The 24,623-nt window shown below is 38.2% G+C and overlaps 1 protein-coding gene across 8 annotated transcripts in view; it reads left to right on the top strand.

The window, feature by feature from the left end:
* Positions 1 to 24,623, top strand: part of EIPR1 (EARP complex and GARP complex interacting protein 1) — a 105,777-nt gene that overhangs the window by 54,121 nt on the left and 27,033 nt on the right. For 5 of the 8 annotated variants that reach the window (XM_054194153.1, XM_054194152.1, XM_054194157.1 and 2 more), the window contains 5 exons: positions 4,596 to 4,695; positions 13,148 to 13,284; positions 17,241 to 17,408; positions 18,635 to 18,802; positions 18,889 to 18,912. In XM_054194153.1, the coding sequence (XP_054050128.1) occupies positions 4,596 to 4,695; positions 13,148 to 13,284; positions 17,241 to 17,408; positions 18,635 to 18,802; positions 18,889 to 18,912 (597 nt within the window). The remainder of the gene's footprint in view (positions 1 to 4,595; positions 4,696 to 13,147; positions 13,285 to 17,240; positions 17,409 to 18,634; positions 18,803 to 18,888; positions 18,913 to 24,623) is intronic. The other 3 variants (XM_054194154.1, XM_054194155.1, XM_054194156.1) reach the window with 2 other exon arrangements.

The raw sequence follows: 24,623 nt of genomic DNA, 5'->3' as shown, positions 1-24,623 counted from the left end.
TTTAATTTTTTTACCAGAAGCTACTAGCTAGAAGCTAATTTGAAGCATCAGGAGTCAAATGATAACAAAATAGGGTAAAAGGCAACAAATATAATTGCTTGTCTGCTGTTTATAGATTATCTAAAGAGCAGCCGTGAAGTTGACACTCAGTTTCTGAGAGGCAGCTGTGAATTTGACAATTATCTTGTCCATTTCCGAAAACTGTAAGCATCAGCAACTGTTGGCACACTGAGGAAAATGGTCTTGCCTGGTTTATCTGTTTTCCTTTTTAAAGATTATCACCACCTCTGCTGTGTCTGAAAATTATTCTAAGTGGAAACTTCAGTTTTTCTAAAATTTGTATCGTGCTTTGAAAGCCAGTTTTTTTAAGGAACCAGTAATTTTTTCTTTTTTTTTTTTTCTTCCTTCTCCATGGTATTTCATGTTTAACGTTCTGTTGTGGTTTAACCCCAGGCAGCAGCTAGGGCCGCACAGCCGCTCGCTCACTCCTTCCAATTGCGATGGGGGAGAGAATTAGAAGAGTAAAAGTGAGGAATAAACTTGTGGGTTGAGATAAAAACAGTTTAACAGGCAGAGCAAAAGCTGCGCGCGCAAGCAAAGCAAAGCAAGGAATTCATTCACTGCTTCCCATGGGCAAGCAGGTGTTCAGCCATACCCAGGAAAGCAGGGCTCCACCATGCGTAATGGTGACTTGGGAAGACAAACACTGTCACTCCAAATGGTCCCGCCTTCCTCCTCCTTCCCCCAGCTTTATATACTGAGCATGATGTCATATGCTATGGCATATCCCTTTGGTCAGTTGGGGTCAGCTGTCCCAGCTGTGTCCCCTCCCAGCTTCTTGTTGGTAGTGTGGTGTGAGGAGCAAAAAGAGCTTAGCAACAACTAAACATACTAGTGTGCTGTCCACACTATTTCCAATCCCAAATCCAAGACCTAGCACTACACCAGCTGCTAGCAAGAAAGTTAACTTCATCCCAGATGAAACCATGACGCATTCAGGCATGACTACAGAATACAGCCAAACATGTTACAAAGAGTGATTTGAGTAGTGTTTGCTTAGACTGTAAAACCTGAATGATCACTAGAACCCCACCCATAAACCAATGAACTTTCATAAAAGACAAATGAAATAAAAGCAAAATGGGCATCTCGCAAGGATAGAGTGAATGTGGAGAGACCTTTTCATTCCAAGGTATGTCACCTGGGTTATAATTGGATCTAATTAGCACACAGTATTCAGCTGTTACAATTCTTTAATTCTTTACCTTGAAGCTCAGTGACACTCGAAGATGTGAAATTTCTTCCTATCTTTGAAAACATCAAAGACGGTACTTCCAATCTAGCTTTTACAACTGAAAGCTCAATGATCAGTGCCGGAAAGGTGCAAATACATCAACAGGCATAAAGAATATTGATCTCTGGCTGGACGAACTCTTAAAGAGTTAATTGGTCAAAACAGAGTTCATTGTCTACAATTAAAGTTATATCTGCATGTATCAACACCAAATGCCAGTTATACTTTCAGCAATATGTAAGAAAAATGATGGACTTAGAATAAATAAATGTGATCAGAATCAACTTGAAAAATTCTTAGTTACCTATTCAGTGGTGTGATGATCCTGATGTTTTTAAATTTCACTTTAGAAAGCTAAGTTGTGGAAGTTTGTCTATGATCGCTTGCAGGTTATAGTGCATTCTTTTTTTTTATCCTGTTATACATGTTCATAAAATGTTTTCATCTCTCTGAAGGATTTAATTGGTATATTTGTGCAGCAGAACTACATGAAATTCTGAAATACCCATGCCAGTGCTACTTGGTTACTTCTCGTTATTATGGGCGAAATAATGGTTGAACGTGTCGTGGAAACTACTTCATCATTTTTATTATCAACACGCATTTTCAGTTTTTTGTAAGTTTTTTCCAAGTTGTACCATGCAACTTCAACAGGAAACACTTCTGAAAATAAGATTGGCAATTCTACAGACAAACCAGCCCAATTTAAAGCAAATCATAGAATCATTGTAGTTCCAAGTCCTTGTTAAAATACATTTAACAACATGATGGTAGCTTAATGTGCTAAATGAAGTGATTTTGTCCTAATACAAGAGACCTCGTTACAAATCAACTTCTATAAGTAGTTAATTCTCATGGATTGATGACATAATAAGGATGCAGGTCATGGTTCCAGCAGAAAATAGGTGCAGAAGCTAGTCCTTTCTCTGATCTGCTCCATTGCCTTAGGGAAAAGTTCGATGGGTGGGGAGTCAGCCAACGCACCCTTTTAGTTATAGTTCTAGCTTTTTCATCTACTTGGTGTTAATTTTTTTTTTTTTTTTTTTTTTTTTGTGGCATAGTTCTTTCTCTGCATAGTCTGGCTTCTCTATAACAGCAAACAGGGGCAGTCATCTGCCTGTATATCTAATGCTTGTTTCACTAAAAGTGCAGAGTAAAAAGCAATGAAACTCTTCGTGGAAGAAGCAAGAGGATTTTGAGAGGAAGGGATCAGCTGAGAATAACTGAGATTGTGTTTCACTTAACGGTGTGAAAAAATGACAATGTCACTTCTTCCTCTTACCTGCAATTTCCTATTTTCTTTTCCTTGTGCTTTATACCATAAGATTAGATGAGTTCATTGACTTAGATCTGAGGCCGACTGGGTCATACCCACTGTCTTAGGAAGGTGAGAATAATGTAAAATTGGGGAAAAAATAAGACCATGCGTTGTATGCAGCATGAGTTAGGAAAGTAGCTAGTGGCTGCCTAATGTTGGGCTCACTTGCCCAACATCTTCTTTCTTTCTTCTTTCACCTTCTTCTTCTCCAGTACAGATGCTGAATTGATTCATGCAAAAAACTAAATAGACTAGAAAACTTATGTTTAGTGATGGGCTCTTGACAAACCTCAAGAGGTACTTCTTCATATATGCACTGGGGATGAGAAAAGCATATCAAATGCCTTTGAATATATATATTTTTTTTTTTCTAGAGATGGAAATAAGTTTCTCAATGTAGCTATTGATACTAAAGCTGTGATCTCTGCCTTCAGCTATATTGTGTCAATATAAGATGATTGTGAGCTTGCACAACTTTCTTTTAAAAGTGTTGCATATGGAAGCCTATTCTCATCAAATGACAAGTATTATTCCTTTAACCTTACTGTTGTAGCGCCTATACTTAGCTGTGCTGCCCATACTGACTGGCTTGAATATACTGCTTCTCATAGGCACAACTAGAGATGAGGACTGCTTTCTTGCATTCCTTCATATATAGCACGAAACTGGTGAATCACAGGGAAAAAGTATACGTTGATTGAGTCATGATGACAGCTCTTGATCTGGAAGAGGTTTGCATCAAAGCTCTGAGGCTTACAATTTTTGGTGCACCTTCAGAAAGGCTGCACAACATTACATAGGAAGAACCGAAGTTTAAAGCTAAAGCACTCAGAAGTTGAGTGTACGTCAAGGTCTTTTTTTCTGTGTATGTATGCAGAATGACTGTGATACCATAAGCCAGCGATTAAGGTCTTTCTAAGACTCAATTTTGGAGTGTTATAAAGCAGGCATTCTTTATTGCAGCGCTGGGCGCACAGGGAATCACTTCACCTAGTGCGCGCGCCGAGTTGCTCAACTACAAAGGTTATAAGCAATCAGAATATACATATTAATTACATTTCCCAGAAATGATTAACATATTCATATTATCACCTAGAACTCATTAATATATGTAAATGTCCTTGATGCATGCACATCCATGTCCATTGGTGGTCTTCCAGGGTCCTCTGGTGGTCGTCGATAGTCTTCCTCACCGTGTCGGCTGATTGAACTCCATCTTCGTGCATACTCAGTTAGTCTTTTGGCCTAGTTTGCAACTCTTGTTTTCACAAAACTAGCTTATTCTAGCATCTCTCCCTGTCTAGTCTACTCAAGGATACAACGTCTCAAGGCTTCCTTTTATCAAACTGAACCTAGCTAAGTATTTCAAATTTAGCTACATTATTCCAGTAAGGAGGGAACCATATGTTCTTTTTAAGCCCGTATCAATAAGGCCTGAGGGGCCTTCCACCCCAGCGTTTTGTGCTGTTCAAGGCTACTCTATCAACTGCTACAATGACATAATCACTGTTTTGCATGCTTGCTGTATGATTCAATATGCAAAATGGACGACAAATAGAGTAAGGATTTCAAGAAGCTCTTGTTTTACAGTTAGGCTAGTATCTAGGGAAGCTGAGTGACATTCCTTTTCTGACAGATTTGGATGGGATGTCAAAGGGCACTCAAAAGAAAAAGAAAAGGATGCGTACATTAGTACTGACTAAAATATTCCATAAGCAAGCCTAAGTTTACTGTCACATAGTTTTTAAGTAACTAATGCTGCAATAATGTTCATTTGGTATGTGCAAAAAAATTGCTAGATTGCTAGTTAATGGCAGATTTTGCACTTAAAATATGGGACAGATTTCAGCTGAAGGAAACCATAAGGAGTATGATTTAAAGTGTTTTTGAACAGATTAGATCCACAGAGTTAAAATGGCTTTCTAATGCAAATTCTGATTGGTTTTAATGTTAGGTTGTTTGTTTTCGTTTTCTGTTTTACAGTGTTATGTGGGAACCAATGGGAGACGGTAAAAAGATTATTTCGCTGGCTGATAATAACATATTATTGTGGGATTTACAGGAAAGTTCAGCCAAAGCTGTGGTAAGAATTTTTTTTTAACAAATCATGATACACTTGAACATAGTACAAACAACATTCACTAGCCTAGAACTTGCTAATCTTTTAACTATACCTTCAGAAATATCTTGTTGCCTTTAATGTGGGTGGGGTAAATAAGTACTCTATCAGTTGTCTTGAATATGATTGTTTAAGAGTAGTATTTTGTATCTGTTGCTAGGGGTTAAATATTTTCCTTTTTCTAGAGTTCCCCTTACTTTCCTACTGATTTTTATAGTGAATAATCTAAAATAAAGCAATGCTATTTTGGTAAAATTTGTGATCAGTAAAGCATAAAGGTTATTGAATTCAGATAATAGTATATTAAGTTATGTTGGTTAATACCATGCAGCTCTTGCTCCTTTTATGTATAAGCATAATATAAATTTCTCTATTTACTATGATCTGCTTTGAGTTCTCAGTATTAATTTAATTTATTATTATACTGTCTATTCAGATTATTTCACTTGTTAAAACCTTATTCAGGAACATATATAAACAGGAACATACATGAAAAGGTGTCATTGACATAGATTTCTGTCCAATTATGACACCTCTTAGATAAACAAAAAAATTTGTTTATATATAATGACATAGATTGTGTATAGAAAACTTTGAGTGTTTCTGGATAGAGTAATTTAGGTCAGTGTCTACCCTTGAAAATGGAAACTGGTTATGTCAAGGATATTATTATTCAGATGATCCATTGTCACTTCTTGAATTAACTCCCCAGTTTGACTTGTTCTGGGTTAATTTCTTTTTTTGGATGCTGCAGAATCAGACTTTTCAACTGGCATTTGCTTGAGGAGTCAAGACGTTGTGTCCATAAACTCTTCCCTGTTGTATGATCTGAGTGTGTGCAAATAGGTGAAGTCTTAAGTTATTATTTTGCTAGATTTTTGCAAAGTATCACTGTAATGTAATATAGTTTAATCTTTTATGGTCATAATTAAGCCCTTTGGGTTCCTTCACTAGATGAGGAAACTTTAGGGTTTTTTCCAGCCTGGAACTTCAGTCAGTGTTATGTTACCTTCCAAGGCTTCTTCAAAGTAGTGTTTGTTTTTATCAAACTGATGTTGAGAGTTTCTGAAGGCTGGCCTCCAGGAGCTTGTCTGTAGCATTGTATCCACTGGATCTGCATTACTCCTATATTAGTCAGGATTTATTTTCTGATGCCTGAATAACACACAGACTATTTTGGAAAGCCTTCTTTAAACCTGGTGAAAAACTGTTTTTGGAGATGATACTGCTTCCGTGCTATAACTCCATGTCTCTTTGAAGTGCTGGGATTGCTAGACTACTTAGCATTTTCCCTTTCTCTCTTTGGGCAGCTCTGTCCTCTCTTGCTAAAGTTCTTTCGAATGTTAGTTAGTTTTTTCACTGTCCCAACCACTTTCTCGTAACTGTCTCAAATTTATTTACTAAAATTTTGCACGTTGTGTCTTCCTTCTACTATTACTTTCCTCAAAACAAACCTCCTTGCTCCGACACACAAATATTGGTGAGTGTAACTATGACTTCCGTTTTCTTTCCTTCCATCACTAGAATTGCGATCTGCATAATTTTGGAGAGGATGAGACTCTTCATCAATCTCCGTAATTTCAGCATGATTTTGGAAATCAGCATTTCTGTCCTCAAAGCAATTTTCAGTTTGCTGATCCCTTTAGTATTTCAATTAGCGTTCCTTACCTGGAATATCTGTTATTCTGTTACTTTTAAAATATGCCTGTACTGCATCAAATATTGATTGCAAAATAAAGACTCCAGAAGGCAAAGTGATAAAGGAACTAAGAGGATTTAATCTGTGACGTTTGTTATATGCTTATATTTGATACAAGGAAACAAGAAAAACAAAAGTGAAATTCTGCATTAAAAAACCTGCTTCATCTAATGAAGCTAAGATTATGAAAGTAGATATATCAATGCTTGACTGACATCTTCAAATAGGAGTATTTTGAAAGGTCTGTTAAAAACCTTTGTTTGCAGAAGTTAGGAATGTCATTTAGAGTTTACAGTCAGGCTTTCAGGAGACCTGGTATAGAATTTGGCTGATTTTTCTATTTTTCTGTCTCAAATAATCTAGTATCTCATGTGAGTGCACTGTAAATTAGTATTGCTTATGATTAAAATTTTGCCTGGAAATAACTGTTTACTATTATCAGTCTTCTGATTTAGCAATTTTGAGTTACCCTTAGACGATATTTGCTTCATCACTGAGTCAGTGACTGCTTTTAAAGTGTAGTTTAATAGTGAAAGTCCATGGAAATTTGACTCTCAGAAAACATATCTCCAGGCATCTAAATCTTAAGCCAGGTGAATCTCTTCAAAGATGATTGGTATCGTTGCATTTCTGTTGAATTTTTGTCTGCAACAAATTTGTCTCAAACGTGTCTGTGGGTTCCTGAGTTAACCAGAGTCCAACTAAACAAGACGTCTCCTTAAGATGTCTACCTTAGACTTTCTAGGAAGTGAAATGATGACAATCCAAAGTCCAGTATAACAGACTTTTTCAGGCCTAGGATAAACCTCTGTGTATTTCTGAAATCTTTCTGAAACATACTATATAGTTCTGTGTGTTTGTTTGGGTTTTTTTTCCCCTTTCAATGTTTTTCACTAACTTTTTTCTTCATTACAGTATTTAATATAGGAATATATGCCTATATTTGCATTAAGACAAGCTTTTCCTCTCCTTTTGATCACTCCCTTTATTATTGTTTTGAGGACATTACCTTCTGGGGTGAAACCAATCTTATGCTCCCTGCATCATTACCTTTTGCAATTAAATTAGCTATTCTTTGTCATTTATAATCATTAGCTGAACCCAAGAGAAGCCCAACCAATCCACAAGGTCTGGGTAGATTCTGCTGAAAAGACAACAGTTAATATTTCGGTATACAGACTTTAGGTTGGATGTCACCAAATCACTAGAACTCTTCCTGGGTAAACGCAGTATGGTTTGGAACGGCAGATGAGTGCAGTTGGAGATGTTAAAATATAGATATTTTTCTATTTGCCTGATGTTTTTACAAAGGGGAGGAGTAGAGGTGTGGTTTTGATCATTTTATTCAAATGATTAATTTGATTCCTTTTAGATTTTTTAGCCATTCTGGATTCTTTAGTAGTGTTTAACCTATAGGTGATCTTAATTCAGAACAACAGAAAATACCTGGCAGTGGCATTCCAGGCAAGACAGAAGGTTTTGTGGAGAAGATTTCACACTCTCTCTGGAGAAAAGTGACGTATCCAAATATAGGAGGATGTTAGGAATAAGCATGAAATGCTTTCTTGGCAAGATGGCTGCTGTTTCTCAAGGCAGGAAACACATCGTGGGCTTCAGTTGGAGAACTTTGTGGTGTCCCATAATTACTGCAACTAGAATAGACACAGATTAATTAAAGGAGGGCAAAAAACTGTCTGAAGAAAAAGGAAAGAGAAATTACTGGATCAGAAAGAGGATAGAAGACCAGTTCTTAAAGAGTTGGTGCTGGGATCAATTTTGTTTAATGGACTCCTTAATGATAGCATAGGAGTGAAATGATGAAAATTGTTGATGACAAACTTGGAACACATCATCAGTATATAGGAGCAACAATGTATTTCAGAGGATGAACTTCACGTTTAGTTTAATTCTTGTAGTATAAAGCAGAAAACATGTGTTTAAGGAATAAAAATATTTTCTTGCTGTGCCATAGAAACTCAGCATTTAAAAACATGTGGATTCTATTACTTGCCTATTCTGAGAATGACTCTCGGCTTCCAGTATGATGAGGCTATTTGAAAAGGCAAATGATTGTAAGATGGTTCAGGAGACAAGAACATTTATGAAAGGACTACATGGCATGGTTGCCTGCAGTGGGAGCAATTTAACTCAATGAATTTAAAGTCCTCATCAATACTTCTATTTCTGTCAATAACAAGCCAGAACAACACTCATTCCTTCTTAACCTGGATCTCAAAGTAGTCTTTCGATGGCTTTGTTACTGTCATTATTACAAGGACATCTCCTTGAGGCTGTCTTGAGATCTCCACACAATCTTCAGCATGAACAGAATTGTGACCCGTTTCCAGTTGATGAGAATATGGTTAAAAAGTAAAAAAAAACAAACCACCCCAAAACAAAACAATAAACCCCCACAACCCAAAACAAACAAACCAAAACCCAAAACTGTTCTTGGAAGATGTTTTCTAATGTTTTGTGTCAAAGTCTGTTTGAGGGGAAAAAACTGACCTTCCAAATGCATGACATAATTGTTAGTTTTTAGCCATTCTACCTTAGAATTAGTTTATACATTAACAAAAAAATCCCCAAACACACAAACAAACAAAAAAAAAAAAAAAAAAAACAAAAAACACCCAACCCCCCAAGTTGTGCATATAAAAACTTATTTATTAGATGAAGATAGTTTATTGAGGAAACGGAACTACATGTTTTCAGTTACCATTTAATGGAGAAATATATAGAACTTTGGAACTCGTCTTCTAGCATTGTTTTTCATATGTTGTGAGAGGAGAAAAGTTCAGCCCCCCTCATAGAAGAGTTGAAAAATTCTACCATTCGTCTGCTTCATGCTGCTCAGTTCTAAGAATGGTTACGCTGGTCCGTACCTGAGTCCATCCAGCTCCAGTATTCTGCTTGAAACAGTGCCCATATCAGACTTCAAGGAAAAGTTCAGTGGAGCAAATGTATTGGATATTTTGCCCCTAACACTCAGTCTTCTACTCTCTTCGGTCCAAGGATTTCTCTGAGCCTGGTTGGGTTTGTCTTCTTAGTGTAACCCTTAATAGATGTTTCCTCCAAATACTTTCCTATTCTGTTCTTGGTTATAAGTCAGCTTTATGCATTCAAGTGTCTTTTGTCAAGGTGTCCATTGCGCACCTTTTTTTTGTTTACTGTTGAATCTGACTTCTACATGTTTCGTTCAATGGCCCATAGCTCTTTTTATGGAAGAGAGCATGAACAATTGGTTCACTGTCTCCATGCTGCTTGTATTTTTTCTAGATAATTTCTGTACCCTCTAGAGGTTAACATATGTTGGGGTTTGGTTTTTTTAAGAATACTGCCCACCCTTTCCTCTTTCCAAATTAGTCCTTATGAGATAAGAATTTGAAGCAGAGAAAGACATCTCAGTCCTTACTGATGTATTGTTAAAAATAAGTTGGAGTAATTGATGTTTTCACTTGAATACACAGAAATCAGTCCTTCAAAAGTAGAAAAAAAAAAAATAGACTTTTTCATATTCAGATACTTTACTTTTGTAGAACCCCTTCCTTCATGGAGGATAACATACACAGTTCTGTTCCGATCATATTACGTTGCTTAATTTTTTTCAGAACCTTTTATCTCATATCATTGTTCTCATGCAATTGTAGTATAATATCATACTGCCCTCTTATTATTGGTCTTATGTCACCAGCTTTAGGTGTTGATCCACTTAAGAACAGTGTTAAATCCATCCATATTCTGATAACCATTTTACACTGTTCATGATTGCATTCACCATGAGGGTGATGAGACACTGGAACAGGTTGCCCAGAGAGGTGGTGGAAGCCCCATCCCTGGAAGTTTTTAAGTCCAGGCTGCATGGGGCTCTGAGCAACCTGATCTAGTGGGAGGTGTCCCTGCCCATGGCAGGGGGGTTGGAACTAGATGATCTTTAAGGTCCCCTCCAACCCTAACAATTCTATGATTCTAATTCTATGATTTTGTCCATACCTTTTTCTAAAGTCAATGTGTGATCCTTGCACGATGCAAGAACAATAGCTAATTCTGTTGTCTAAAAGTAGACATTGGATCTTAGTCACTTCCTTTTTTTTTCTTACTGTAAGTCACATTTTGTGTTTATAAAATATTACCGTGAATTGTTTTCCTTCAATATCCAGTGAGGCCCTTAGAGCTACATGTTTTCATCTTCTGGGCAGCACAAACCCAAATCCTGATGTGAGATTAATGTCTAAAATACGACTTTGTCATGTTTTCCTTTCCTTGTGTAGTCAACTTTTCTGCCTTTAAAGAAGTGGAGGGAAGAGTTCAAAAAAGCTTGCTTACCTGTCTGTATATTTAGGTATGAATTAAAACTAAAGCTAGGGTTTTTTTGAACCTGTATTTGTGATTCCAGACTACCAGCTTTGTTTCCTTTAAGCTCATTTCGTGGATTTTCAGGAGGGAGACTTGCAGACTTCCTTCTGTTATGTACGGATTCCTTTTTATTATGAAAATTTCCCTCCCTTACCTCTTAGCTTTCCTTTAAATTCGTGCAGTTCCTTTCAGGCTCATAGAAGACATGCAAAAGAACATTGAACAAAACCTTATTCAGTAACTCCTGGGATTTCATTTTATTAACAGAAGTCTACCATGAGTTGATTGGGAACTTGGCTGTATACATAGTTGGACATCCATACGAGGAAGGATGTCATTTAATTCCTGCAAGTACATAAGAATTGCTTGGGAAGGCAAGGATGACTTGGCCAATCTAACATGTATGTGATTTTTTTTTTTTCATGTGTGTTGTTAAGAAATAGCGCAGGATACGTGTGCTGGCCTCACCCCTGAACTTTTGACTAAAAAGAAAAAAAATAATATCTTTTTATAATAGTTTACATGATAAAAGTTGAAATGAAGACTTAAAAAATAAAATATGGATGGAATGCTGGAGAAAGTATTATCTACTGCTTACAAAGACCTTCTTCCTCGAGTCACATTTTGGATATACAACGCTTTCTGTCTCGAGAACAGAATTTAAAAATACCTGATAAGAGATACTCTTTTTGTTGGCACCATCTTACTGTCAGCGTTAGCATTTGCTTCCCTCTTCTCCCCCAAGTCTGAGCTTTGTATGGCCAAGACTGATTACTTGGCTGAATAAACTTAGTTTAATTCTTGAAATGACCCACTCAAGCTCTGCATATTCTCTTGTGGCTAGAATCTGGTGTGTGTCTAGTTTAGTTTATTATCCTGCATCCAGTGTCCTGTGCAGTATTTTTCTTAATGCTAATAACCTGCAGGTTGTAGAAAGGCTTTCAGACCGTTTTTGTACTTGAGGAGGAATGGTGCTAGAGGAGTAGGTTTGGCCACAGTGTTATATCATTCATTAACACATCAGCAATATATGATCTTGCATGCTGGAAATTCTACGTTCTTTTAAAAAAAATTTGGAAGGCAACACTTACTTAGGTATCATAGACTTCAGTGACAGAAGAGTTGTAATTTCTAGATTGTTAATGTGAATGCTAAATAAATATGATATTCTTGGTGGAACTGTAATAGCGAAGACTTAGCAAAATACAGAAATGGATGTTGGTACCAAGTACAAATAAATTTAAGTAGTCTCGTATAACAGCATATTTTTCTGTTGAAGTCAGTTAAAGTTTATGTAAGCAGTATGTATGTTTTAGTGTTTTGTTTTTTTCTTTTCAGTGTAATATTTCTGCTGAGAACTCTTCTATTTAATAGAATATTTACGATGTATTAGGATTTAGGTAAAGGAGAAAAGTGATCCAATGAGATCCAGTGCAGTAATCTACTTTTGTGAAATACCTCTTAATGAAACATTTTGAAATACGACCATCATGTGAAAGGTGACCAAATAAGTCTGGTGTCTGCCTAGCCACTCGAAATTTGTATAAATTTTATATTTTACTAAAATGCAAAAACTCTGGTTTTCCTCCCACCCCCCCTTTGGATATTAAACAATCAGTTTCAGTAAGTGATTAGAAGTAATTCGCAGTGTCTGCAACTTCATTTTTCCCCATGTTCATGTGGAATTGGAGTATAACTTGCTGTACAACTTCAAAGAGAAAGTTGATGACTTTGTACCTTCTTCTTATTAACTGTGGAGATGCAGAGCTGGTTGCTCAATGTTATGCAAGCATGATTTTGGAACTGAAATCTTTAATTCTCGCAAGTTGTAGATTTGTGATCTAGTACCTGCTGTTATATTAATAGGCATGTATGTGATGACATGGGCACCTGGGTCTTGATTTTTTTTTTTTATTTTTAAAAGCTGCTTTACGTTTATCAAAGAGTCTTTGACACTATAATTCTGTTTCTACAGATAAAATTTGGCATTTTGACATAGCAAAACATTCTTGTAACACTGTTCATGAAACTAAATGCATGTGTTTATTTGTCTGTTTGAGGCAGCTACAAATTTGTGCACGGTGCCCCTATTAATGTGAAACTGTTTATTTTAGTTTATAAAGTAGTATGGTACTTCTTATATTTGTGAATACATTACACTGTGTAAGCTTTTGTAAAAATTACTTTGTGAGATACAAAATCAGCTCTAGCTTTTATTTTTTTCCATTTTTTTATCGTAGGATTTTGGTAGTTTGTTACACTTGGAACAATAGGCTGTTGTGCAGTTTTTGTCTTCAGTGGAACTAATTTCATTTTAGCATTACCTTTAGAAACATTGCCAGCTTTGTTTCGTTATTTTAGCTGTCTAGTTCTGCAGCCTTGGAAGGGAAAGGACAATTAAAATTTACTTCTGGAAGATGGAGTCCACACCACAATTGTACACAGATTGCAACAGCCAATGATACCACTGTTCGAGGATGGGATACACGAAGCATGAGGTAATGAGAAATTTCAGTCTTGTTCTCTAAAAGAGACAAATCTCCTTTGGAGATAGATTTTTCTTTTTTTTTTTTTCATTGCTCCTAACATTTGTGGGGGGTTTGGTTGGGTTTTTTTTTTTTGTTTGGTTTTTTATTTCTTTTTTTTTTTTTTTTAGAGATTAGAAATGTGGCAGAGCTATCATTTATAATAGGAATGCTTGGGCTTGCGAGCTGATATACTTACAAGTTAGTAAGGGGCTTTCTCTGTTTTTCTCCCCTCAGCTTCAGTTCAAACTTGTATATTGAGTTTTACTGAGCTATGTGCTAGTCTCAAGATTATTTGCTTAATACATAGGTATTACCTGAATGAACCTGTTCTGTAATTCAACCTGAAAATGATTTTACAACAGTCCTGAGTATGCTATGAACTGTCTTCATAGCATGCTGTTTAAAGGTAACTTCAATCTCTGAAGGTAATTCACAGGTTAAGTTCAATCTTTTCTGATTTTAACAAATAGCATAGTGTACTATGTTAAAGATTGTAGCATGCTAGTTACATGAAACTACTGAATCTATCAAAGTCATAACCGAATCAATTAAAGCTTTGAATATACCTAATAAGGTGTTTCCCCCCTGCTCAGTTGTGATTTTGATAAGCAAAGGAGTGATGTTGTGCACATCTGTTGCCATGACTACTAAAACCTGTGCAAGCTTTTTTAAGATACGCTTTATCCCCTTAGCACATAGTAATTTATCACTAAACCAAGAAGACTGATGTCTTGTAATAACTTTTGTTGCCTTAAAGGGGGATGACTTTAAATTTAGTTCTATGGTTCCTGCCAGCTCAGGGGTATAGCAATAAATCCCCACGTTTGCCAGCCTTATGTGTTTTTGCCAAAAAGGTTTATTTAATTTAAGAAACAAAAGCTAAAAATACAAATACAATAATTAAAAGTCACTTCCTGTGTGCTTGTCATCAGGTTTGAAAGTCCTGTTCTTTGCCTTGTAAAAGGATGTATAAAAATCTAACTTGCTATATATGTGCACATTTTCATTTATGAAAACTCATTTAAAAGAAGTGTACAAGACAGGAAAGAAAGGTCAAAGAAGATTTTTTTTGTAAAGTTCCTTTTTTAAAATGTTTTTTTTTAATCATTCTATTTTTAACATATAGCATGCAGGCCTTAAGATTAAAGCCTGTGTTTTTAAGTAGAAAATGTTAAATACTGTGAAATCTGTTTCATGCGCCATCTCATTAGAAAAAGCATCTCTATCTTGCATTTAGTGAATACTCTGAGTAACTTTTATGAAAGAAAGATAGTCCAGATATTAACAAGAAGGGTGGCTTAGTTAACAAAAGCAACCCCCACAATTCTAATTACTTTAAGCGAAGCACAGGTTAGATAGTCCTTGAACCAGTTTACAAATATTAGGCTATGCCAAAGAGCTGTTTGCAATGTACTTGAAAAATATGTGCAAGAATAAGTCTCATCTGCAATTACACTGTAATATGTCTAGAATTATGTGAATATTTGATAATGACTAGTTAGGCTAGAAGTAGGAGTTTAAAGCAGGGCAGTATAAACTGTGGCAGTATAAGAAGCAAAAAATGAGAAGGGAAGGGGCGGGGCAGGAAATCAAGGACAGAAACCTGCTATACCAGCAAACAATAGGAGAGGAGAGATAGTGAAGAAGTAGCTAGAATAGCTCCTTCCATGGAGTGCGATTATGATAGCTGTAAGATAGAGGGAGTAACTGGTTTTGGACGTAGCAAACAAAGAAAGGGAGGGGAAAAAAAGAGGTTGGTGGGAAGACTCCTAGACTAGATTAGGAAGCAATCTTAATCAGAGAAGAGCTTGTGAAGCAGAGGAGACAGACACTAGGCTGAATAGATTTAGAGAGAGAATTGTATCAGGAAAATACAGACTCCAAGAATAAATTCTAAAAAATATGGAAGAAGAAGAATTTGAGAAGATGAATCGAGTAGATGGAGAAAATGTTCATGTGGTCTGGCCTTACTCTTAGGATGTAAGTGGGAAATTCAGTGTATGTATTATTGCTGTAGGTAGGATAATAGAGCAAAAGAAAACAATATTCATATTTGGAAAGGGATCAAGTGGTCAGAATAATAGTTAAGGTGGAATAAAAGCTTTCATGGTAAGCACTACTGAATACAGAGTGGACAGTGGTATTTCTTCTTAGGCCCTTACACGCATCTCCACGAGGAATGCAAAAAGTGCAGGAAAGAGGTGAAAGCTGCAATAAAGGAGGAAAGAAGTGTTTTATTGCTGCAAGCATGCTTGAGATTTAAAAAAACTCCCATAAAGATGTTTCAAGAAATTAAGAGGAAGTGATAAATTCAGCTGCCAGAATACCTAGTAGAAAAGCATACCGGAGCGATATCCCTTAACCTCTCAAACTCTGAGAAGAGTGTTGATGTTCAGTATCTAAGTAATATCCTCTGTAGAATAGAATCATAGAATGTGTTGGGTTGGAAGGGACCTTTAAAGGTTGTCTAGTCCAACCCCCCTGCAATAAGCAGAGGCATCTTCAACTACATCAGGTCGCACAGAGCCCTGGCCAACCTGACCTTGAATGTTTCCAGGGATGGGGCAGGTACCACCTCTCTGGGCAACCTGTTCCACTGTTTCACTAGTCTCATTGTAAAAAAATTTATTCCCTCTATCTAGTTTAACCTCTTTTAGTTTAAGCCCATTAACCCCTTGTCCTGTCGCAACAGGTCCTGATAAAAAGTTTGTCCCCATCTTTCGTGTTGGCCCCCTCTAGGTACTGAAAGGCTGCAATAAGGTCACCCCGGAGCCCTCTTCTCCAGGCTGAACAACCCCAACTCCCTCAGCCTGTCCTCATAGGGCTCAAATGTTCCATCTCTGATCATTTTTGTGGTTCTCCTCTGGACTCGCTCCAACAGGTCCATGTCTTTCCTGTGCTGAGGGCTCCAGAGCTGGATGCAGTACTCCAGGTGGGATGACTATCCCAAGAGACTGCCAAAGCTGTCAGGATAGGGCTTAGTATAGGCCTAGTATACTCTGAATCTCTCACTATGGAGTTACTTTGCTTTATATTAGTAGTTAGGTACTGAGAGCAAGAGACTTCTCTATCTGGTCTTGACAGGAGACCATTTGTACGGTGCAAGAAATAGAAAGTTTTGCTCAGTCTATGTTTTTTGAAAAGAAAAATTTTCCATTAAAAAAAATGCTCACAAAGCATTGACAATTTCTAGTGAAGATTGTAGGAGACTATCAAATCTAAGTAGAACTTTGGTAGATGGTGGCTTTGAGAAAACTGGTAATGCAATAGTGGAAACAAAAAAAACCCCAAAACCCAAGTTTAAGCAGTGAGACAGGGAGACAAACTGATGGAACACAATGTTTTTATAATAAGGATGCTAGGTTGTTAGCTTCTGAAGTGGTCCAGATGGATGCGTATGTGCATGGCTGAGTAGTTTAAGGGACACAGGTAAATTAATGATAAATGCCAGAGCTCAAGAAGGTAAGTTCAAAATAAAGCAATAATAAAAAGCTGTTGTTCATATCTGTTGCATCACTTGCATCTCAGCTTTTCATATGGGGAGAACTAGATGTCATAAATACAGAATTAGGATAACTACTTAGGGGTGGAGAAGCTCTTATCTGAAAATGTTGTGGTTTAGTAGCAGACATGTCATAACAGTTGTTAAAAAGCTGTGCTAGAATCATCTGGAACTACTGTTTCCTTTTAGCTCCAGATGATCCTAATGCAAACAAGGAAAGAACAAAGCTTCAAAGCAAACTGAGAAATCTATACAAGTCGCTGTTGTTAACAGCTGGGATTTCCCTAAACTGTTGACTAGCAATGGGAACTCTAGGTCTGCGGGTGCTGAGGGGATTATGCAAGTTTCCAGGGAAACAGATTCCTGTCAGTGGAGTGCAGTTAGCTTTTTATAGACCATTTAATTTTTTTAATGTGTTTTACAGACAGATATATTGCATAGAAAATGCCCACGGACAGCTGGTACGAGACCTAGACTTTAATCCCAATAAACAGTACTACCTGGCTAGCTGTGGAGATGACTGCAAGGTGAAATTCTGGGACACAAGAAATGTCACTGAACCAGTGAAGACACTAGAGGAGCATTCCCACTGGTAGAACAAATTATCTGCATGCTGTTTTGCGGGTGGATGGCTTGTGTAATTTATTCAGCTAATGATTTTACTGTTTAGGAACAATGCAAACTAACTGTGTTCTATTGTGAATAACCATTTTTCTGCACAAGAGGAAAGGTTTCAACGTGTGAATGTTACTTGTGTGATTGTAAATTAAGAGTTTAGACGATGTTAGTCTAATTGGCAAGAAACTGTTATTAACCTTGTTGTGAAATAGGGTACACCTTTGAGAAGCACGGCACAGAGTGTGGCTTGCAGGGGCCGGCTGGGACAAGGTGTGCCTTCCCAAATGGAGCCTGATCTGCTGCACCTGACATGCAGAAAAGCAGCTGCTGTCTATCTTTCTGTTGTGGAATGGTTGAAATGCTCAATAATTCGGCCCTACTTTTTTCATGCTCTTTACAGCCCTTGAGCCAGAATATGCAAGTGAGTCATTTTATTCTCTGAGATAATATTGAGAGCTTGTATCTACCGCTCTGGCCTGTGGCTGGAGCAAGGAGAGAATCTTGTCTGACGTTTGCAGACTTCAGTGGTTAAGAAAAGATGAGCGGTTCATATTTTCTAAAATTTGGGTTGGAGTAATTCTTGCAAAATAAATCTGGACCCTGAAGCTACTTTGAGGGGAATGAAGATGTGAATTAACAGAAGCAGCACTTTTTTCCAGAAGATTAAAAGAAAAAGAATAAAACAAGAACCGTAAGACATTTGGTATTAACTTGATTTGTAAAATGTAAAAACTGAAAAGAAATATAATCCTACTTTTGTTTTAGGGTCTATTTTAAACTTTACTCTAAGAATGTTGTGAGATTTTTGTTTAGCAGGTTATTTCTAATCTGTATTTTGCCTTGGGGAAATTTTTATATTTAGAACTTAAATATTTATCTGATTTACTAAATAATGAATTAGAATGTACCCTCAAGGAATGATACCACTGAATGATGTGTTTTGTTCCTTGGATTTTTTTTTAAACTTATTTGTTGAATTTTAAAGACACCTCATAAAACAGGTGACATGCAAGCTTAAAAGCCAAATAAAGATGGCAAAAAACAGTCTTTGAAATGAAGTATGTCACTTCTGTGTGCATTTACAACATTTAAGTCAAAGATCAATTTTTAGTGCTGTTTTTTGAAAAAAAAATCATTTAACATTGATGCACTACCTGCCAAGAATAGCCTCCTCTTCTTTCTGATTTCATTTTTTTTTAGGGTCTGGAATGTCAGATACAATCATTCTCATGATCAGCTGATCCTTACAGGAAGCAGTGATAGCAGAGTTATCTTGTCTAATATGGTATCAATTTCTTCTGAACCATTTGGGCATATGGTAGATGATGATGAACTAAGTGACCAAGAGGACCAGCATCAAGAAGAGAAGTATGAAGTTTCCTGAATTTTATGTAGATGCTTATAGTTTGTCTTTTTGTAGTAATGGTTAACTTGCTATTTTTTTTGCCGACTAGGATTTTTGTATACAGGCCTTTCAGGTAAGTAGTTCTAATTCCTACTTCATTCTTCTTTACTCGGACTCTTGGGAGGAATGCACTCTTTAAATCTGATTAGCACAGTTACTGTATGTTCACTGGTAGGAAGGGGATGGTGATGCTGAGGACCAGTCCTGAAGTCTACTGGATCAGTGAAAAGATTCACTTTAAGGGACCTCTGGATCAAGTCAAGCACAAAAAATAATCTGGGTTAAGCGAGAGTTGAAAAGCTGCTTTTTGCATTTTCTGTGTATGTGTTCTAACCTTTAAGAAACATTACCAGTCTAATGATGAGTTTCTGCACAGGCAGAAGAAAGGAAGTATAAATACATTAATTCTTGTAAATTCCACTCTTAATATTGCTGACTGCTCTAGAAACCAATAACTCATGAGACCTACTTTGAGCAAAACAGAAAATTGTTTTTGGCACTCTTAGTAGAGAATAATGCATGTTATTGCAAGCATTTGTAAGCACCATCCACTTGGGTGTGTGAGTAATCACATATTTTGCATGTGAATTTTGGAGGGATGGTGTTTTTACTAAAGAGTTAACAGAAGTGCCAAAACAATAATTTTTCATCTTCCATTTTTGTCTGCTTTCAACTTCTTCATTGTGCAATATATGATGCTTGTTTTCTTCTCTGTGCTTCTTTATGAATATATATATATATATGTATATAGTGAGTTCTGTAGATCAAGTGTGGGCTGAGGCTTTCTAATTTTGCGACTAGCTTACATGGTGATCTTCAGCAAACTCTTCCTTTACAAGGTGAAGATAATGATACCGAAACTCACGTAAAATATTTTGAGACCAACAGGCTTCAGTCTATATTTTTCTATTCTTTGCAGCTCTGAATATCCATATTCTGAATGTCTGCACGGAGCAGTTGTTTTGTTAATTTATTTTAAACCACAAAGCTTTCTGCAATGAAATAGGCAGATTACCTCCTGAACTATCTTTTACAATGAGGAATAGTCAGATGGGATGAGAAACAAGGAAATTATAAAAAAGATCCCCCAGTTACTCATCTGTGTTTGCTAGATGTTTCAGTTAAAATGCTAAATAAAGTTTAGGGTTTTTTAAGGTTGCTCTTTCACCTTTATTTTATTAATAAAGATGTAGTTTTACTCCAAATAGTTTTGACATTTTGGCTTCACATAGAGGACCTGAAACCATTTTTTTTTTATATTAAATAAGGAAGCTATCCTATATATAGAAATAGCTAATTTTAAATGTGCAAGATGTCTCTAGAAGCAATAGGTGAAGTAAGTGCCTGGAAGATCAAGGTGTATCAAATTAAGTGTCTAGAAAGTTGTTCATATCAACAGTACATACTTTCTGTAATGTAACTAAACTACAGTATTTTAAATATGATGTACCTTTTGGTTCACGGAATCACAGAATCTTCAGAGTTGGAAGGGACCTCTAGAGATCATCTAGTCCAACTCCCCTGCTAAAGCAGGATTGCCTAAAGCACATCCCTCAGGGCTGCATCCAGGCGGGTCTTGAAAATCTCCAGAGAAGGGGACTCCACAACCTCCCTGGGCAGCCTGTTCCAGTGCTCTGTCACCCTCACCGTAAAGAAGTTTTTCCATGTATTTGAACGGAACTTCCTATGTTCTAGCTTGTGCCCATTGCCCCTTGTCCTGTCACTGGGAACCATTGAAAAGAGCCTGGCTCCGTCCTCCTTAAACCCACCCTTTAGATACTTGTAAACATTAATCAGGTCCCCCCTCAACCTTCTCTTCTCCAGGCTAAAGAGTCCCAGCTCTTTCAGCCTTTCCTCATAAGGGAGGTGCTCCAGTCCCACAATCATCTTGGTTGCCCTTCGCTGGACTCGCTCCAGTAGTTCCCTGTCCCTCTTGAACTGGGGAGCCCAAAACTGGACACAGTATTCCAGTTGTGGCCTCACCAGTGCAGAGTAGAGGGGGAGAATGACCTCCCTCGACCTACTGGCCACAGTCTTCCCTATGCAGCCCAGGATGCCATTGGCCTTCTTGGCGACAAGGGCACACTGCTGGCTCATGGATAATTTGCTGTCTACCAGGACCCCCAGGTCCTTCTCCTCAGAGCTGCTTCCCAGCATGTCCGCCCCTAACCTATACTGGTGTTTGGCATTCTTCCTTCCCAGGTGCAGGACCCTACACTTGCTTTTGTTGAACCTCATTAGGTTCTTCTCTGCCCAGCTCTCCAGCCTGTCCAGGTCACGCTGGATGGCAGCACGGCCCTCTGGAGTGTCGGCCACCCCTCCCAGCTTGGTATCATCAGCGAACTTGCTGAGGATACACTCTGTCCCCTCATCTAGGTCATTAATGAATATATTGAACAAAATTGGTCCAAGTATTGACCCCTGAGGGACACCACTCGTTACAGGCCTCCAACTGGACTCTGTGCCGCTGATCACAACCCTCTGAGTTCTGTCACTCAGCCAGCTCTCGATCCACCTCACTGTCACCTCGTCTAGCCCATACTTCCTCAGCTTCCTAATGAGGATGTTATGGGAGACAGTGTCAAAAGCCTTGCTAAGGTCAAGGTAGATGACATCTACGGCTCTCCCCTCATCCAGCCAACCCGTTATAACACCATAGAAAGCTATCAGATTGGTCAGGCATGATTTGCCCTTGGTAAATCCATGCTGACCACTTCCAATAACTTGCTGTTCCTCTATGTGTTTGGAGATGACATCCAGAATGAGTCGCTCCATTACCTTCCCAGGGACAGAGGTGAGACTAACCGGCCTGTAGTTCCCTGGGTCCTCCTTCTTGCCTTTTTTGAAGATTGGAGTGATGTTAGCCTTCCTCCAGTCCTCAGGCACCTCTCCTGTTCCCCATGACTTTTCAAAGACGATGGAGAGTGGTCTAGCGATAACATCTGCCAGCTCTCTCAGCACTCGCGGGTGCATCCCGTCAGGGCCCATGGATTTATGAATGTCCAGCTTGGCCAAGTGGTCTCTGACCCGGTCCTCCTCAACTGAGGGAAAATCTTCCTCTCTCCAGACCTTCCCCCTTGCCTCCAGGGTATGGGATGTGTGAAGGATGGCTTTATCAGTGAAGACCAAAGAAAAGAAGGCATTCAGTAACTCTGCCTTCTCTGTGTCTTCCACCTCTAGGCCACCGTCTCATTCATCAGTGGACCTATATTTTCCCTAGTCTTCCTTTTTCTGTTGATATACTGGAAAAATCTCTTCTTGTTATCTTTAACTGCAGTGGCCAAGCTGAGTTCTGATTGAGCTTTGGCCCTTCTAATCTTCCCCCTGCATAGCTTTGTTATATCTTGATAATCCTCATAAGTTGCTAAGCCCCTTTTCCAGAGAATGTAAGCCTTCCTTTTTTTTCCTGAGGTCCAGCCAAAGCTCTCTATTTAGCCAGGCTGGCCTTCTTCCCTGTCGGCTTGTCTTTCAGGACATGGGGATGGCCTTCACCTGTGCTTCTAAGAGCACCTGCTTGAAGTATGACCAGCTTTCCTGGGCACCTTTGCTCTTCAAAACTGCCTCCTAAGGGACACTCTCAACCATGCTCCTAAACAGGCTAAAGTCTGCCCTTCGGAAATCCAAGGTGGCAGTTTTGCTGGCTCCCCGCTTTGCTTAACCAAGAATTGAAAATTCTACCATTTCATGGTCACTCTGCCCAAGACGACCTCCAACCTTTACATCCCCCACAAGACCTTCTCTGTTAACAAACAGTACGTCCAGTAGGGCACTTCCCCTAGTAGGTTCCTTCACCAGCTGTGTTAGGAAGTTGTCTTCCACACACTCCAGGAACCTCTGGGACTGTTCACTCTCTGCTGTGTAGTATTCCCAGCGGACATCCGGGAAGTTGAAATCACCCACAAGAACAAGGGCAGATGATCGCGAGACCTCTGCCAGCCGCTTATAGAATACTTCATCAGTTTCTACATCCTGATTAGGGGGTCTATAACAAACTCCCATCATGATATCTGCCTTGTTGGCCTTCCCCTTGATTTTTATCCAAACACACTCAACACTGTCATTCACACTGTTGAGTTCTAGACATTCAAAACTGCCCCTAACATAGAGGGCCACCCCACCACCTCTCTTCCCTTGCCTATCCCTTCTGAAAAGCTGGTAGCCATCGATCACAGCACTCTACTTGTGTGTGTCTTCCCACCACGTTTCCATGATGGCAACCACATCATAGTTTCCCTGCTGCACGATGGCCTCCAGCTCGTCCTGCTTATTCCCCATGCTGCATGCATTAGTGTAGATGCACTTCAGTTGGGTTAATTGTCCTACCACTTTCTTGGGGGGACAGGCCCTGATTTCCACCTGATCATTCTCGGACACTACTGTAGTTACCAAATTATCACTACTCCTTGTGTCTATGCTGTTCCTTACCTTTGGCTGGGGATTGCAATTTCTTCTGTTCTGGATGGAAGATAAATAGCATTAATGGAAATGAGAAAGAGACTTTCACCTACTATACAACTGATATTGCGTAGTAGGTTATCTGGTGTTCTGAATTTCTGTTGATTGCAGACTGTGTAGGTTACCTCATTGAAACACAAGTGATTGTTTCTAGAATAGGAATTTTTGAAACCAAGAATATGCGGCAATACAACAAATATAACACATGGTTTTCCTTTGGCAATGGGATGGATGTAAACCACATTGTGAATGACTTGTATAGTAATGATACAGGGTCCTGCAGGAGTATCAGTACTGCATTTGCTTTTTAGCTGCTAATCTGTTCTCTATAAAACCTGGGAAAGCACACTAGCTTTTCTAACTTTTGCGTGGTACTCTGAGAGTCTTAGTTTTGGGTTTGGTTTTTTTTTTTTCCTCCCCCTCCTTGAGCTGGAGGATGAGTTGAGCTGGAAGCTGCAAGGTGCTCACCAGCCTTGAACTGTTGCCAGATGAATGTCTGTTTAGTTATAAGCGCACTAATGAAGCAGGGAATAACAATGGTTGGGAATAGTTCTTGTTAGTCAACCACTAGTGCCAAATATTTAGGCTTTAGTAACTTTTTCTGTCCTGGAGTCCTCTTTGAAGAATCTGTTGCACTATTCCATGGGCACTGTCTCTTCTGTAAAACACAGGGGTTTATTGTATGGTTTGGTGGGGTGTGTGTGTTTGTTTTCTTGCTTGGGTATGTTCTAGACTTTCAAGGAAGTGTTATATTCTCATGGGGTTCATTTTTATCCTGTTTTGGAGGACATCTGGCATGCTATTAAATAGCACAAAAATCTTGAAAAACAAAATGTCTTTTTTGGGTGTATCTTGAAATACACCAGGAAGGGCAGGTGTCTGTACGACTAGTATCTCCAGACAAATTTCCAGTGACCAAATCTCTCTGAAAAGAAGGTTGAAATATCAAGTGGAAAGAAGGAAAAATGCTCTGTCTTTATGGGGTACCTATTTTTCATGTTCTGAATAAAATAACTTGTAAAAATGCTTCTTGGATTAAATATAACTGGTACGTACTCTTTATTTTTATATCTTGAAAGTTTTGGGGTTCTTTTCTACTAAGCAAAAATCCCAATATTTTAAAAGCATTGACTTGAAATACTGTTCTAGACAGCTAAGACTTCTGAGATCTTTAAGACTTATGTTAATTTTTAATATATTTTGCAGTAAACTTTCTAATTTTTATTGTATTTCTTGGCTGGAGACAAAAGCAAGTAATGTGTCAGTTTAACCCTTCGTTGCTCAGCCACATCGAACTGGTCTACCCACATAGCCACATGGTCTACTCAC

This window comes from Rissa tridactyla, chromosome 3 (assembly GCF_028500815.1).
Source record: "Rissa tridactyla isolate bRisTri1 chromosome 3, bRisTri1.patW.cur.20221130, whole genome shotgun sequence".
In the NCBI taxonomy this organism is placed as follows: domain Eukaryota; kingdom Metazoa; phylum Chordata; class Aves; order Charadriiformes; family Laridae; genus Rissa; species Rissa tridactyla.
The sequence above is the reverse complement of the archived record's forward strand: the minus strand, read 5'-3'. Positions and strand labels throughout refer to the sequence as shown.